This window comes from Diplotaxodon limnothrissa, linkage group LG15 (assembly GCF_057381915.1).
Source record: "Diplotaxodon limnothrissa isolate DT_005_m linkage group LG15, D_limnothrissa_male_GT1.1, whole genome shotgun sequence".
NCBI lineage: Eukaryota > Metazoa > Chordata > Actinopteri > Cichliformes > Cichlidae > Diplotaxodon > Diplotaxodon limnothrissa.
The window spans coordinates 13465200-13481769 of record NC_140610.1 but is presented as its reverse complement, the minus strand read 5'-3'; the positions used below and the strand labels follow the sequence as shown (position 1 = coordinate 13481769).

The window sequence follows — 16570 nt, the reverse complement described above, 5'->3', positions numbered from 1 at the left end:
CTATTTTGGATTAAATGTTAAATTCCAAGTAAAATGACATTATCAGAACTCTGCAATACACAGAGGTACATGTCGAAGCTGACTAGTTTTCACTGACTATGATTGCTTTTCAGTTTTTCTTTGTGCACCTGCTGCTCTCCACAATGTGTTATTTTTGAGATTATAATAGGTGGTGTTCCAACTGGCTCAGCTAAACCGTATCTGATACTCTGATCTTCCATTAAGTTGATTAAGTAGCTCTGGATCATGTGTAAAAGCTTTTGCTAGAGAAGAATGTGTCAGGAGAGGAAAGTCCAATATGATTCATGTTTTTGGATTGCTATGTTTCCCATACCACCTTTATTAAATCTCCCACAGTTCCTGAGCAAATATTTGGTCTTTTATTCTTTCTCCGTACACATACAAAACTTACACAGTAACTTTTAATGGATTCTGGTGAATACCAAAAGTTGTAAAAACAGTATGATTGTTTATGAACACAATAAAGCTATTACATTATGAAATACAAATGTCATGATTAAAAATGACCTATACACACACCTCAAGTGCCCATTCTTACAGTTTGCTTTGCAGCTTCTTCTTTGGTCCAATGTCACTGCATTACTGGTCAAATAAATAACACTGGGTGGGGACCTGTCACTGGAATGGTTGGAAATAGGGCACTCTGAGACAAGAGTTAAACTAAGCAAGAGCACACATGCTTCTTTTTCCCCCTCATATACAGACTGCTTTATATAAAAAGTGCATTGTAAAGATATACACTGAATTGTTTAAAAGTACTATATTCTCCTTTTGTGTGAAGCTGTAACAAATTCGAAGTGGTGTCTTTTTGTAGTGGCAGGCAAAAGTCCATTTTTAGGGCAGGACCGGAAAAGGTGAAGGCCTGCAGCAGGATGCAGAACAGTTGCCCAACAATGTCTTTTCTTCTCACTGTGTTACCATTTTCCAGGAATGGGCACCCCGCATTCATACCAGCCCACAAATGGATGGGGCGTGCGTCGGCCAATAACCCCAAATGTAACTGGCTCTTGTCTGTAGGAACGATAGTATCCTGCAATAGAGAAAAAGTTATTTATAGCTAAAAGCCATCCTCATTTAGACAGGTAAATAAATAGAAGCATCCCCATCCATTAAACTGCACAACAAAATGAGATAATGTGCAACAATTCAATGTGTGAGTAGTAAAAAAGCGCTGGTCAAAACCTATACAGGTATGAATGGCATTTCTCCACTGGCACATCAGTGGACATGAGTTTATGGCAAATGACATGTAAGTTGGTTTCTAATGGAATTTGAAAACAATAACACTATTTGAGAATTTATCAAATGCATCTATTTTTATGGAACTGCAGTTTTGTGAACGCATCAGAGACACTCTCATTGTGGCGCAGAGTGGCATATTCTTTGAGCATAATAGATATGGTGTTTTAGGCAATCCTACATACCCTGTTCTGATGCAAAGGTACTGCTTCCACAATAGTAATAGAAATAGTCCACAACAAATGCACTATTTACTCTTGTTTCAGTAATGTTTGATAGAAAAGGACAGCACCGCAGCACAGAGAAGCTGCTACCCCGGAGGTTGTGAATTTGATCATTTCTTACATTGTAAAACTTTCAGAGATAACTGCCATTAATGTGGGAATTAGACAAATCTGAGACCTGTTTCATTTGCTCCAGCACAATGTGACTGGCCTCCCTCCCATTCATACATATTCCCAACTGGTCTTTCCCTTGCCAGGTCAATCACAGCTGTATATATAATACGGGGTGGGTTTGATACACATCTGTGTGGTTGCTCAGCACCACATCTCTCTCTCTCTCTTTCTCTCTCTCTCTTTCTCACACACACACACACACACACACACACACACACACACACACACACACACACACACACACACACACACCACACTCCTAATCGTACATTCGCCTGATGCCACAATGCTAAAATGCCTGGCATATAAGAAAATACCCTTAGAAGATTGCATACTTACCATAAATATAGTCAACTGCTTATATGGAGCAAGTTTTAAGCATTTTCATGGTGTACCAAAATGACCCGAAACTAATAACTACCAGCAATTCATGACTTTAATCTAAGAACTTATGGTTTAATTAGAAAAATTGGGGTAATGAAAAGCATGTGAAATTTGGGCTAAAACACAACACAAAAATCACTTTAACGAGCATTCATGCAAACAACATTCTGCATCTTTATATGTTGCATGGGTATAAATCAACCAGCTGGCCCTTTACAGAGCCAGAAAGGCAGACGGCATAGAAACAAATGATAAGTAAGGGCTAACAGTGCAGGCTGCAAATTTAAAACAATATGCACAGTCTGTTTTTATTTACCTTGTGCTGTGGGCAGATTATTTGACAAGTAGGCTGGGCCTGTCCTTCCATCCCTGTAGGAGTCCACAAACTGGCAGTGGTCCTCTCCCTGGCCAAATGTATCTCCTATACTGTAAAATGGGTCTGTGGGTAAAAGGGAGAGGTATCTTTATTATAACATTTCCCATTGCTATGGTGGGAGGCAATTCATAATAAATCTTGCCAAATGGTGTAATAATAATGGCAGAGCCAGGCAAACTATAGAAGCGTTTTACCTGAATAGAGCACTTTTCTTTCAGACCTGTTTCTGAAAACAGAATGAGAGGCAGAGCCCTCAGCTTTAAGGCTCCTCTTTTTTGGAACCAGGTCCCAGTTTGGGAGAAAGAAACATTCTCTACTTTTGAGATTAGGTTTAAACTTTCCTTTTGGACCAGGCTCATGAAGGGCCTGGCAGGTTTCTTTCTTCTGTTAAAAGGGAGGTTTTCCTTCCCACTGTCATCTTTCTTATAGCAGGTAAGCAGGTAGCCAAAAAGAAAAGGTTTAGCAAAGAACAGTAATTACCAATTATAACTCCAGGTCTGTGGCTATGTGCTTTGCATCCTAATAGCCTTTATCATTGGTTGTGTGATCACACTTTAGTCGGTGGTGACTGCCACACCTCTTCCTCCATAGAAACAGTCTTTATTTCAGATTTTTAAGCATCAGAAATATATTTACCTCTTAGACTGTCTCCCATGAAGATCTTGTATCGTAGGGAATTGCACAGAACCACACCCACAAACTTCCTGTACCATGTCCGCTTGACATATTGGCTGCCCTTACAGCTGCTGTGGACTGGGTTGAACTTGAAAGAAAAGGGAATCCAGATTGGCTCGCCTCCTGATTGCATTAAGGAATAGAGGAAGAAGAGCATTAAGTTGCATTTCTACCTAAAATGTTCTTTGATATTTTTACCTTTTGGTTTCTTTTTTTTTATATGTCAAGTGTTATATTATTCAGGAATTCATCAAGTGATGAATATATGTTTTGCCTACACACAGAAGCATTTAAATGTTTTACTTATCATCATTATTGCCTTTTAACCAAGTCAAAATATCATTGTTATGAAAAATCACTTGTGGCCAGATCACTCCTGGGGTCATATTGTTATAAACATAAATACAAAGGATAACAATAGACAAACGCAACTGTCACACACTAGAAAATAGTGAACACAATATCCAGTTAATTATCACAGAAGTTCAACATTAGCTATGTTACTATTATAAGGAAAGCTTTGGAAGAGAAAATCCATCCTAAATTACTGTAACTTTTCATTATTTTTCAGTATAACTTGTCTCTAAGTTGGAAATGTGTTGTTAGTGTGCAGACCTACCAGGTGGTCTTTCAATGAGGAGAGGGTCATCTGAAAAAACAAAAAAGAAAGTAAACACCAGGGGCGAAAAAGACTGCATATCAAGTTTAATGCATTCACCTGATGATGGGAAAGAAAAACCAATAGATCGTGTAATGCAGTGTACATGTGCAAGTCGGCTTCTCTTCAAGGGCGACTCTCTGTGTGAATATTGTGCGCTGAATATAACCGCGAGAATTATTCTTCTATTTTTGTACAGTAAGGAAAGAAAATGTAGAGTCAGTCTGAACTTTAATCATTAGGGTATCTCAAAGTTTACAGTTGCAGGTGATGACAGAATACAACCTGATTCAGTAACATAGGAGAGCGTTTCGCTGAATGGTCCCACACCAAACACATTCTTCGCTTGCACCCTGAAGTAGTACCTGAATGACAACAGAGCACAAAGTATAGCTTTAATAAAAGTTTTAGCATTTAACGTGCCACTCCACCTGTTTGTTGCTACTGGTTAAAAATAGGAAAATGATAACGATCGCAGCAGATCACTTGACATTCTTTAAGATTTAAGAGTAGCCCGATTTATGCTTGTATGAATCCAAAGTGAGCGCAGCACAATAAAAAGGCTCTCACGTTCAAGGGAAAAGGAGAGCAGGACTGAGGTGAGGCAAAAGGGATTGTTGAGAGGAAAAAGACACATCTATAAAAGCAAAGGTTAACAGCTGAGAGGAAAGTAGAAGAATGAATGACAACAAAAAGGAAGGATGTGGAAAAGTAAAGAAAGCGAGAGAGACTCTAATCAAAAGAGAAATTTGTCACCCAAAAGCGTTACTAGATGTCACGAGCTTTCCTGCCAGAGTGCAAAACAAAGCCAAACAGTGATCTCATTTCATCTCCAGGTGGTTGAGGAATTATAAAGTCCTGTCACATTTGAAAAAAAACAGCAGTGACAACACTGAGAGACTGCAAATTTTTCCACTGTGCATGATGTGTGCGCGTGAGCTTTCGTATACTGTGCAAGGTCACACACAGTAAGTTCATCATCTGTCAATTTCAAGTCTAAAAACTTTCAACACATACAGCCATGAAGCCTGGATCCAATCACCACGGCCATATGAAGAGGCTCACCAAATTATGTCACGGGAGAGGGAGAGAAGAAAGCAATGCAGCTATAGAGAGATGACGTCATGGAAGAAGAAAGACGAGAAGAAATCTGAGTGGGTAGGAAAAAAAGGACATTGTGAAAATAAATACAGTATCAAGGACCAAAGTTGCTTGCTATTTGAAACTTTCAATGCAGAGACCTTCATTCAAAAAGAAATTCTATGTGGCAACTGCACATGTTGTACCTTTTCAAGCCAAATCTGGCCTGGCCTCATAATATGCTTTTCATAATAAATGACAGCTGAACCACAAGATGAACCCACAAAAGCCAATTTTAAACTGTTTCAAAAATATTCACATATGTAAGAAATTCACAACCAATTTGTATTCTGTAAACTTCTCTTACATACAGCAGGAGAAATAGATGCTTAGAAAACTAGAAGTAGGGAAATTAGAAAATTGTCAATTTCTATGCATAAAAAGGCTTTAAATGAATTACTACATGTTGTTAAATGGTTGCAGATTTCCATTTTTACAAGTTCAGGTATTCATTAGCTATTTAGAGTGAAAACTGCTAGACTTTTGTTTGACGAAAGCCAGTTTTACATTTAAAAAAACCTTATATACAATGGAAGTAGAATATATATGTTATGTATGCACTATATGGCAATACTTTAAAACAAAGCACACTATTAAGGGTTAGTAAGGTATTAGGAAATACTCAAGTCATCCTTTATAAAGCATTACTTCTCTGTAATATGTCATTTATAAACACAGACATAAAAGGTTCTTGCTAAATAAGCTCATATAAAGGGACTAATGTCAGCATTTTATACTTTACAAATGATGGATTCACCACTTTTAAGTATTACATCAAGTAAAAAATAGCTTTTTAGGAGCTGTAATGGTTTATGAAATAATTTAAAAAGTCTTAGTAATTAACAGAGTACATAGATATACATTTATACATGTAATGATTAAGATATCAGTTATTTGTGAGAATGTTAATTGAGGTTTTATAAATACTTATCTAATATTGTAATTCATGGTCTATTAAAGGAGTTACGAGTTTTTCTAAAGTGAACCTATTTATGCCTTACAAAGCTGTTATAAATGACACAACAGGAAGAGCACAAAGCAATACGCAACATAGAAATATTTATTGTAAAATTCATGCATAACCCATCTGAGGTCTTCACTAATAACTTATTAATGCTTGTGTAGTTATTATAAAGTATTACCCACCACATGACTCACTGATAGAAAGAGGGAAACTTGTGGATGCAAAAAAAAGGATAAGTTTCACTTATATGCAGTTATGCTGTTAGTCAATGCAATACAAATTTGCTCAGTAGTTCTGGAAACCATGAAGGAGCCTCCAGCATGGGAAATGCCAACACTATCCCATAAACCATTCCGTGATCCTGGATATAAACTGGTTGGCGGGAATAAAAACCCTTTGCATACTTTTGGAAAGCTTTTTGTGTTCATCTGTTTTTTTGACAGTTCACAAACCTAAAAAGACTCTTGCTTTAGACTGTGCAATATACTATATAAAAGCCTTTAGTGTCCATTAATAGCATTCATTTGAACTATGCATGGTTTACACATGTTGTTTTTGCTAAAGGATATAAAGTAGTTTCACTTTTGTGTCTTCTTGCACTTGCCAGTACTTAATCACTATATTTATTGAGAACTGCTGAAGATTATCTGGATGGCCTAAATGCACCAACTGACTAAATAACACATAAACTTTGTGTATCGATTTCGAAAAAATTAATCTATTTTTAAATTACTGCAACTAGGTATAAGTTACTGCACCATTTAGAGTATCGTAAATTCTTTTAGCAGAAACCCCTAAAAGCACAGGTGAACAACAAAGGAATCCAAGACTCTCTTTCTGTCTTGGGTTCATGTTTCCATGCATTTATTTTGACAGCCATGACCCATGTCTCGTAACACACGGCTGTGGAAACATGCTCTAATAACTGAAACAGACTGAGATGGCTGTATCTCTGTGCAAGTGTCAGATAATATGTGCTGTATTTATGTTCCGCTGAATTTTCTCGGGTCTCATCTGAGTTTTACTGCACGTCACAAAAAAAGATTCATATCTGTTTCTTAACCAAACTGCTGGTTTTCCACTTTAAAGACTTTTCCTGCCACTACTGCATAAAATGTACATGCTTTGAATAATATAAAACTAATTTGATCACAGTCAGCCATGTTCCAAACAAAACAAAACAAAAACATCTACATGCAATCACACAGAACACACAGGCAACATGCATATTTGGTCACGCAGAGGTCAAGGTAAAAGATTCATGCAGCTAAGCAAGTCTTTGTTTGTAAAATAAGCTTCTTTTGTTTTTATGACTCCCACATGGGAGATGATCTTGTACACTGCTCCAGCTGGAAAGTATTTTGGATGTTCACACATTGTACGTGCAAATGCATCTAGAGAACATTAACATACTGTAAACATACACAATAAAATATGTTACCTAGAGTTGGGCTTGAGATTTTCCACAGCCAGGTGTGTCCCAGTGGCAGCTTTAGAGGACCACCTATTGTTGAGGATGTCATCGTATGAGGCACTCTGGACCATGTAGCCTGCAGAGAATAACACAAAATTAATTGCAGGTCTCCTTAGTCATTAAAATGAAAATCTCTAAAGCAGATGTAGAATTTTTATGTTTATATCAATTTGAGGGTCAGCATAACAGGAAACGTTTGATATCTTGAGAAATAGACCTATATCCTTTTTGTTTTCTTTTTTTGGCCACCAGAATTTGGTTACCATAGCACAGCACAAAGACTGAAACATATGGAAAGAGCCAACCTGACACAGTTCAAAACCAAGGTGTAAAAATAAGGGCCATATACCAGAAGTTCTTGGCAGCGTGCAATAAGTTCCTCAAGTCTCCACTGGCAGCCCAGCCAACCTTGCGGTGATGAGGTTAAGCCTCCTAGTGGCTGGTGGCAGCTTCATATTTACAGTTCATGTCAAACTATTCCTTTGTGGGAGTAGGTGGTCTCAAACACTATAAAGAAAATCTGCAGTTCTGCATTTTCTGTTGCTCATACCGACTGTCTTCCAGCCTGCCTTCCTCTCTGTCTGCTTTCTTCTTCTTCTCAGACACACAGACAAATCCTCAGAATCCGGTGAATACCTGAGGTCACACAGCCCTCGATCGCTCACTTTAAAACTATGGAGACCAGTTCAGCTGCACGTCAAACTACCGACTGTTTCTATTGGACTTTTGAGCAGGACTTTCTGTTTTTACTGGCGCTGGACCAACACAGCTGGCTGCTGACAGATGAGAAGGGAAATACTAGCTACTTTGTTTTTCTTCTGTTGAGTTTTTATTCCTCATTCCTTTTGCATAGTTAAATCGAGGTTTGATAGAGTAGTATCCTTGCTTTTGCTGTCTGTCTGTGTAATCTATAGAGGGCAATTTCTCCTACTATGGGTATAAATTGTGTCTCTTGAAGGTAGTTCTTTAAGCCAAAAGCAACAATTAAAGTATTCAATGAATAAAGTGTATGTTTTGTCTAAAGCCTTCAAAGAAAATGCCCTCAATGCATCAGAGTAAATGGAACCAGAAGTTGGGTACAGGTGAAAACTCACAAAACCAGATGCTAACAGCTGTTTCCATGCAATAGTTATTAAAAAAAGCCATGGCCCGCAAGTCGTAATGCATGGTTGTGCAAACACCCCCTAATTACAAAAACAGTCCTTTGTGATTAGCTCTGGATGTGTGAACTAATCCCGCATATATATATGCCAGTTAATGTATATTGTATATCTAGAGTAATATATAGTAGCCTAGACCATTAGGAAAGGAAAGGAAAGGAAACACAGGAAATTGTGACAACAATGGAGGTCAACAAAATACTAAAGAAGAAACTACATCAGATTTTGTGCACATGGAAAATCCTTCTTATTGCGATCGATTCTTCCTTTTTTTCATTTCTATAATAAGATTTGTGGGCAAGAAAAGAGTAGATATCTGAAGTTATTATTTAGGACAGTTTAAATGGGAGAAATAGTAATCACTGATGCCAAAAAAGCACAGACAGATAAGGCACAAAAGTCTAATAAAACTTTAAGTAACCAAGAACAGTGGGTAAGAATCCAAGGAAAGAAAAGACTAGTGACAGCACAGACCTATCTGTTATACACATCAGATGATGAACCTGTGCGCTGCATGACCATGAGTCTGTGGTTGCCTGCCAAAGAAAACATACTGCTTCTCTTGCTGGCCAGATTGCTACCTCTGATAGCGCATACAGAAGGCCGTTATCTCCACTCTCCTCTCTTTTCCCTTTTTCCATGTGTCAATTTCAAGGTCAGATGAATTCTGGTTTTCTCTGAGAAGCGGTGGGAGTTTAGGAACACTATTCCAAGTGTTCTACGCCGTCTGCGCTTTCACAATTTATTCCCAATAAGCTGCTGGACTGAGTTCTAAAATGTGAGTCTGGAGGGAGGCTGATAACATGTTCAAGGTATCTGGTGAACCACAACAGATGAGAATATGATGAAACAGACTATGTATTAAACAGGTGTGGATGTCACAGAAAAATGTAAACACAGCAATACTTTGCTGGAATTTGACTGATTTGATTGATCTAATTAGTGGTCCAGGTAGTTTTTGTTGCCAAAAAACAGCTGTATTCACAGTGTGCTCTAATCTGCCACACAATCAAACTCTGGAGTGCACCACAGCTCCGGTTGTTGTTGTTGAAAGTTCTCCCATCAGATGCCTCAATACTGAACAGTAGAAGTCCTCACTAAAATTCTCACTTTGGGGGACAAACTGTCAAACAAAATCAACAGCAAGCTCCTGGTCTGTCTCTTCAGCTGACTTTTCAACTGCTTAAAAGTACTTGGTCGTCACGGGCGATGATCTTGCGCACAAAACTGAGGTCAGTTTAAAAGTGAAGAGCTTATGTGTGATTTCTGCACACATTGAACGATCTGCCGGAAAATGTTTCAACTGCACTGAAACCTATTGAGACGTGACGACCTTTAGGGTAACATTGACCAAATTTAAATCAGCTACAGCTTTCCTGTTTTCAAAGCTTTAGTTTCATTTCATTTCTTTAGTAACATTTTATAATAACGCTCAAATAATGTAATCACATGCAGTGCAAAGGTGAATTTAAAACACAGACACTGGTCTTTACTTTTGTCATTCAATACATTTAAACATATTTATGACTGTCATTAACACTGCATTTTGTTAGTTCGTTAGTAGTAAGTTGGGAGATTTGTTCACAATAAAAATTTTAGAACTTGCTGAATTTTCAAACAAATATCTCATAGTTAGGTTTTTCCCATGTGGCCCCCACGGGGGTCCCCTCTGCTCCACCACGTTTAATTAAAAAAAAACAAAACGTGGAAATGTCTCTGATAAAATATGTATAAAAGCCAACAAAACAAAACTACCGATGCATAGTCACTGTAAAATAACAGAACCATCTTGATTAATGACATTTCTTACCTGACACCATATCATCCTTGAGAGGGCGGGCCCAGTCTAGGATGATAAAGGAGTGGCAGCCTTCCATAGCGACCACAGTGAAGTTATGAGGCTTGTTTTTGGGAGGCTGGTTGTGATTGGTTGCCAGGCTGTCATTTTTCATTAAGTTTTCCAGGATGTCAACCTGAAGGTACTCCAGAGCCTCTGTTAAAGAGCAAGGTGCTCCCGGGTCCTTCTGGATGTAGTTTACGTATGGAGCTGATGGAAAGAATAAATGTAGGATTAGGTTACTTATTTTAATAACATAAATTTGAGGAAGATATCTTCTTAATATAGAAAATTTGGAAAAAAAAACATATAACGTTGGTAATTTTTAAAATATTTATTGTAAATGCACACAATAAAAGACATGACAAGATTCTAGTACTTTTTCTGGTTACCCAATTTTGATTTATTATTTTCCCTCTGCAAATGCGGTGAAAACTATAATTCTCTTTTCTGAGTTGTAATAAGGAAGTCAGATTCTAGCCACATGCTCATCTGACTGTCCCTTCCCTGTCCTTTCCATTTAAAATTTTACTTGTTTTCAGTGATTCTGGAAAGGAGAGCTGAACCTACAGCTGGGAATACTTCAAGTATCACAAAATTCCTAGTCAAACTGGGATTTGGAGGGAACCACTGAAGTCTGGCCTCGCTCCCACCTCCCCAGATGACTGGCCCTCTTTGAATGCCGAAAGTCTAGCACATGTCAGTATCAACTCATCAACCCTCAGACAGTTAAACTGCGTGGGTTTCGGCTGGTAAAGCCTTCGATATGTGGTCATATGGCTTTTGTTCTCTGCATTCATACGCTGAAATACATCATCTGCCACCGCAGTGAGCAGATTTATGTGCCTATAGGGTGCTTGTAAGGCTGTGTCCACATGTCTAGGATCTGTGGAGGCCCGTGCTTGTGGATGATCCAAATGTTTTACTTTCCTCATGTGTTCATTTTTCACTGCTTAAAGCACTTCCCTACAGAGACACACTATCTTCTTCTGCTTGTTAAAAAACCAAAAAAAACCCCCAAACAAATCCAAAATCACACAGGCAAAAACTGGCGTGTGTAAGTCTGATGTGTATCAAAAGTCACTGGGAAACAGTATGAGGAAAGTTCATATAATGTCAGCTGTAATATTAGTCTAGTAAGGCATAAATTTGCATTCTAATAGTCCAAATATCCTGATGCTCATTTTCTTGCCCAATGCGGCAAATTCCATCCATCTGGAAGTAAGTCCAACGCATATTCACACAACTGCTGAAAATGATTAGTTAATACTTTTTGTCCCATGTCTGCTTTTGCCAGATTAATGCAAAACAAACCAAGCATGGGCAAGGACAGGAAGGGGAAGTCAATGTTGGATGGTTGATGAAACGCATATCAGTAAACTGGCAGGCTGCTAAAGAGGACCTAAGATATATTAAACTAATAAATAGGAAAGAGGAAGTCTCCACATTGAGCCAAAAGACTCTTCCTTCTCTGCTGAGGTCAGCAGCCTTAACTTTTATGATTTCCATTTTGGACTCAGGAAAGTAATAGCTTTCAGATGGCTATGTGAGGTGTGTAGTCGCAGGACAGTCGTCGTGTACCGAGAGAGAAGCTGTGCTATCGTTTCACTGTGGCTTGACATGACTGATAAAAACACAGCAATAAATCTCTCCCTTCACAATGCTTCTTGAAAAGATCATTCTAAATGATAATGACATGTTGCATTAAATCTGTCAGTAAGTTAAAGTAAAGCTTTTATTTATGTCTTATATAGAAGCTAATTGTGCTCTGAGCTCATTCACAAGCAGAATAGATAAACCTTGACTCTCATTGGCCACAGTGACTACAAAACTTTTACAACAGCTTCATGCTGCCACAACTCTACTTTAAAGGTGCACTCCCAGTATTTTTTCCACAAAGTCAATAGACGCGCCATGAGGAAAACTACAAACTCAGTCTTTACAAACTCTTGTACAACATCTTCTGTTGCTCTGCAGATGTTTAGGCGTATCTGGAGTCCACAGCGAAGCAGAAATCCTTATTGACACGAAGGAACTGATGCTTTTGTAGTTTGAATATTGCATTTTGACTATCATTAGTCATCCTACTTAACAGCTCTCACTTTATGAAGTCTGTCTTGCACTAATTACAGAACAGTCTGTTTTCAAACTCTCCGTATGTTCACCATGAAAACATCCACAGTTAAAAGAAGTTATTGATCATGTTCTTGAAATGCTGTAATTTATTTTTAAAGCCTGTGGCTAGAGTCTACATGCTATTACAAAAAGGCACCTATTAAAAGGACCTTTAACATTACGTAGTGTTTGGAATAGTAACATAGATGTTGCTTTTATTTCTGTTGAGAGAACATTTCAGTCTGTTTGTGAAACCATATGAGGTGACGGGGTATGAGAGGCCAAAGAAAGCACGCAAGAACAGTTAAAAGACAGTAGGGGCCATAGTTAAGGATGAAGTCTAAAGACCCTGAATAAAATGTCCTTCCTGAACGTAGTTATTATGATCCAATTAAGGTGTGGTTGTATATTTTCTTTTTTGTGGCACGTTGTCAACGTGCAACCTGAGAAGGTCGTGCATTTATTTATTGATACGAAAACCAAAATCAAGGTCCAAAATGTATTACTCCTGTACAAAATAAAACAGAGCTCCGGTTATTATTTACAGCAGGGTAAGACCTCCATCCATATGAATAAGAAATTGAGCTGTCTCTTGACTAAACTCACAGTAACCCAAATAAAGATATACTCACAGCTAATTGGAGGAAGTGGGAGAAAAAGAGAGTGCAGTGTAAATGCTTGTTTAACTAAAGGGTATATCATGCATATAGAAATCTGTAATATTAAACTTAAAATATGGGAGAAGCTAAAGTAATTTAAGTCTTTGAACTAACATATTTTGTCTATATTTTAGTGTAGTGAGTGGAAATCTGCGCCAAAACATCCTGTTTTGCTCCTAAGGTGTAATGTAGACTGATCAACAGATGTTCACTAATGATTCTGAGACTGATCCAGCAGAATGGTCACTAAAAATGGAAACCATGAAGCTTTTGGCTGCAAACTCTAGTTCAGTACATAAAGATTTTTTGTTATATGTAGATTTATACTATTGGACAAAAGTACTGCCACCTATAGGAGCCTATAGTGGCATCCTATTACAGCACATCACTTGATTTGAGTTTGTTAGAACAACCTATTTTTTCACAAATGTTTGTAAAGGGAGACTGCATGACCCTGTACTTTACACATCTGTTGTAACAGGACTGGCAACACACAAATTCAAAGATTAAGACAATACTTTTGCCTATATATTGTATTTTTATATATTTTCTGTGGCCACTTGGAGCACCAGAAAACAGTTGTAAACATGGTGCTGACAAACCATTACCTACTTAAACATCTCATGTTTCTGGAGAAATATCAGTCAAATATTCAGTCTCATCATAGCGCTGTTTTGAGTCTATGCTAACTCCTAAAACACCTGGTTTTAAAATAGAAATACAGGCTTCCAAATGCCTCCTTATGTTATCTAATTATCTACTTTATCTCTGTTCTTTAGTAATGAGCAGGTCTGTGGAGGTTTTTTTTCTTTTTGATGATAAGAACTGTTATAGCTGTGGCTCTGCAAATTCCAACAATGACCTGAAAAACATGACCTGAACGACACTATGAAGTGTCCAGTTTCAGTCTCATCACACTGTGTGATCCTTCCTCATAAAAGCAGTCATATCACTCACTTTTTTCTTTTTACATTGTAGTAATATTTGCCATTGAAGAGTGGCATGTTGTGAAACTGCATAGATCGCATTAAGGCACGAGTATGTACAAGCATGGATTTGTAAGAAGATATACAAAAAAGACTTTAAGTACCTGTGAACCTCTTCTTCCCACTCAGGTCAAACTCGTTTGAAGGGCCTTTGTTGACGGGTCTGATGTGCACCTTTGGCATCGTGATCTCTGTGGTGGTGGTGGTGGTGGTGGTAGTAGTGGTGGTGGTGGTTGGTGGCGGGGTGGTCTGGACAACAAACTCATCTAGCAAAAGCACATGTGTCGGTGAGGTTTTGATCCAAATAGATTTATGTTATTTATATCCTAATTTAATAATCTGCTGCTGTGTTTCATTAATCCTTTGTAAGAGTTGCCATGATCTGTGTAATGAGAATGTCAGATTTAATTAATTGAGGGCAGATGTGTGACCCAACACCCAAAGCTGTACTTTTGCTACCCATATTTTCCATGTGGGAAGTAGAGGACGGGGATGGGGGGTGGTGGGGGGCTTGGGGGGGAGAGACTTGAAGACAACAACTGTTTCAAAAGTCTCCAAAGCAAACCAATGTGGCGGGATTCAGTGGGCTTCTTCTTCTTTCATCACATATTTTTTTCCTGCGCTGCACCAGTGGACCTTAGCATTACATCATGGTCCACACACATGTAACCAGCTATGAGGCACGGCAGGGAAATGCTAAGAAAATACTGCAACACTTACTGTGACCTTTCTAGCAAACCTAAGAATGTCACATGCAACAGATTCCTTTAGATCTCAAAATTTACTGTAATAAAATAAGAAAGTGCAACTGCTAACAGCAACCAACCTCTGCAGCTCGAGCTTGAGTTCAGCTATTACATTACAAAAGAATGTTAAAACATTGAATGCAATGCAAGTGCATTGCATTCTCTTCAGCAAGTCAGTTTACATGCAGTGTGTATCCAGGAAGAAAAGTGATTAAATACAGCGTGTAATGGAAAATATCCTAAATCCAAGCAATGAACCATGACCAAAACAAGCAAAATGAGAAACAAAGAAGGACACAGCAAGGAAAAGGGAAGAGATGGGAATAGCCTGCAAACAGATGCACTGACAAATAAACAGACAATAAACAAACAGTGCAGCGTAACAGACAACAAACAGTGAGCATACAGTGCAGTTTAGTTGGTCCCAGCCCAGTGGCACTATGATGGTCCGAAGCCAAACTCAGCCAATACCTTTCTTAAGAACTAAAGCATCAGGCACCCTGGTCATTGTAAGCATGAAGTCCATTTCCATTCCTGAGGAGTCCTCTGTCAGAGAAGTAGAACAAGCTATAGCATCAATATCACATGACTGCAGACACATTTCGAAGTGCATTTTATTTTAGCTTATAATGTAAGACAAATACGTATTATTATTATTGCTGTAACATTGTATCTGCAAATTTGATCGTCTAGTATAGTGTTGTTGGTATAGCTTGAATATTTTCAAATTACTCTGTATGCATCTATATAATTTACTTTTTTGTGTTTATGCATTTGTCTAAGTCTGTTTCTTTGATTTTGTTTGTGTAATAACATTAATGCAATGCACAACTGATGGTTTCATAGTGTGTTTAAACCAGCAGGACTCTGGCTATAGTTAGCCTCCAGATGTCCATGTGGTTTCTGTGGTCTCACATAGACACTCACAGGCACTTATACATCCAGACACACAAACTGACCCGATCACACGTTTATATACACATTTAAAGGGTTATAGTGGGATCTGTGGCTGCAAACGGGAAGCACTGTTGGCCTTGGGCTAGATGGTCATGACAAATAATACAACTGAGAGATTTAGTGAAGTCATAGTTTTTTATGTGAACATTCTGGCTCTGAACTTGACTTCAGCTCTGTGGAAAAGCTATTAAGTAAACAATAGTGTACGTAGGTGAACTGGAGTATATTCTACTATTCCTGCTGTACATATTTCTGTTTTGATGAGCATTTTATGACAATGTCTGCAGCATATGAATTTTCAGTTAAAAACATACCTTCTGGATAGCAGTCCAAGATTCCATCTGAGTCCAGAATGGGATAACCATATTCATCTGTTTTGGAAAAGGTCCCAGGTGGACAGGTTGGGTATGGAAATCCAGTGGTAAACTCCTCTGTGGTCCAGTCAGTGGTGGTGGGTTCAGGTGTGGTAGTAGGACCCATGGTGGTAGTAGTGGTGGTGGTGGTGGTGGAGGTCCTGGGGCGAGGCCGATCCAATCCAAGTACACGTTTCCCTCCAACCATGAGGACCTTGTCTTTTGGATTGATCACAGGTTGACTTTCTCGCCCATGGCCAAACAGCGCAATACCGTCCTGGCTTACCAGAGGACTACCTATGTGATCTGGCGATGTGTGATTGGGTAGAAATGAAGCTGAATATTAATGCCTGTGTCTTCAATACAAACCAGATTTGCACTAAAATGCATAAAGGTGCAAAATACCAGAGTTTCTTTTGTAACGCAAA

The 16570-nt window shown here is 38.4% G+C and overlaps 1 protein-coding gene across 2 annotated transcripts in view; it reads right to left on the bottom strand.

The window, feature by feature from the left end:
- Positions 1 to 285: 285 nt before the first annotated feature.
- The window catches only part of fndc1 (fibronectin type III domain containing 1), a 39968-nt gene continuing 23683 nt past the window's right edge, over positions 286 to 16570 (bottom strand). Inside the window, exons 13-22 of one of the 2 annotated variants that reach the window (XM_085372588.1) lie at positions 16104 to 16448; positions 15304 to 15378; positions 14191 to 14352; positions 10300 to 10536; positions 7297 to 7405; positions 4037 to 4116; positions 3713 to 3742; positions 3055 to 3216; positions 2359 to 2481; positions 286 to 1051 (exon numbers count right to left, since the gene is read on the bottom strand). In XM_085372588.1, coding sequence (XP_085228714.1) covers positions 936 to 1051; positions 2359 to 2481; positions 3055 to 3216; positions 3713 to 3742; positions 4037 to 4116; positions 7297 to 7405; positions 10300 to 10536; positions 14191 to 14352; positions 15304 to 15378; positions 16104 to 16448 — 1439 coding nt within the window. In that variant the 3' untranslated portion in view covers positions 286 to 935. The remainder of the gene's footprint in view (positions 1052 to 2358; positions 2482 to 3054; positions 3217 to 3712; positions 3743 to 4036; positions 4117 to 7296; positions 7406 to 10299; positions 10537 to 14190; positions 14353 to 15303; positions 15379 to 16103; positions 16449 to 16570) is intronic. The other variant, XM_085372589.1, reaches the window with a different exon arrangement.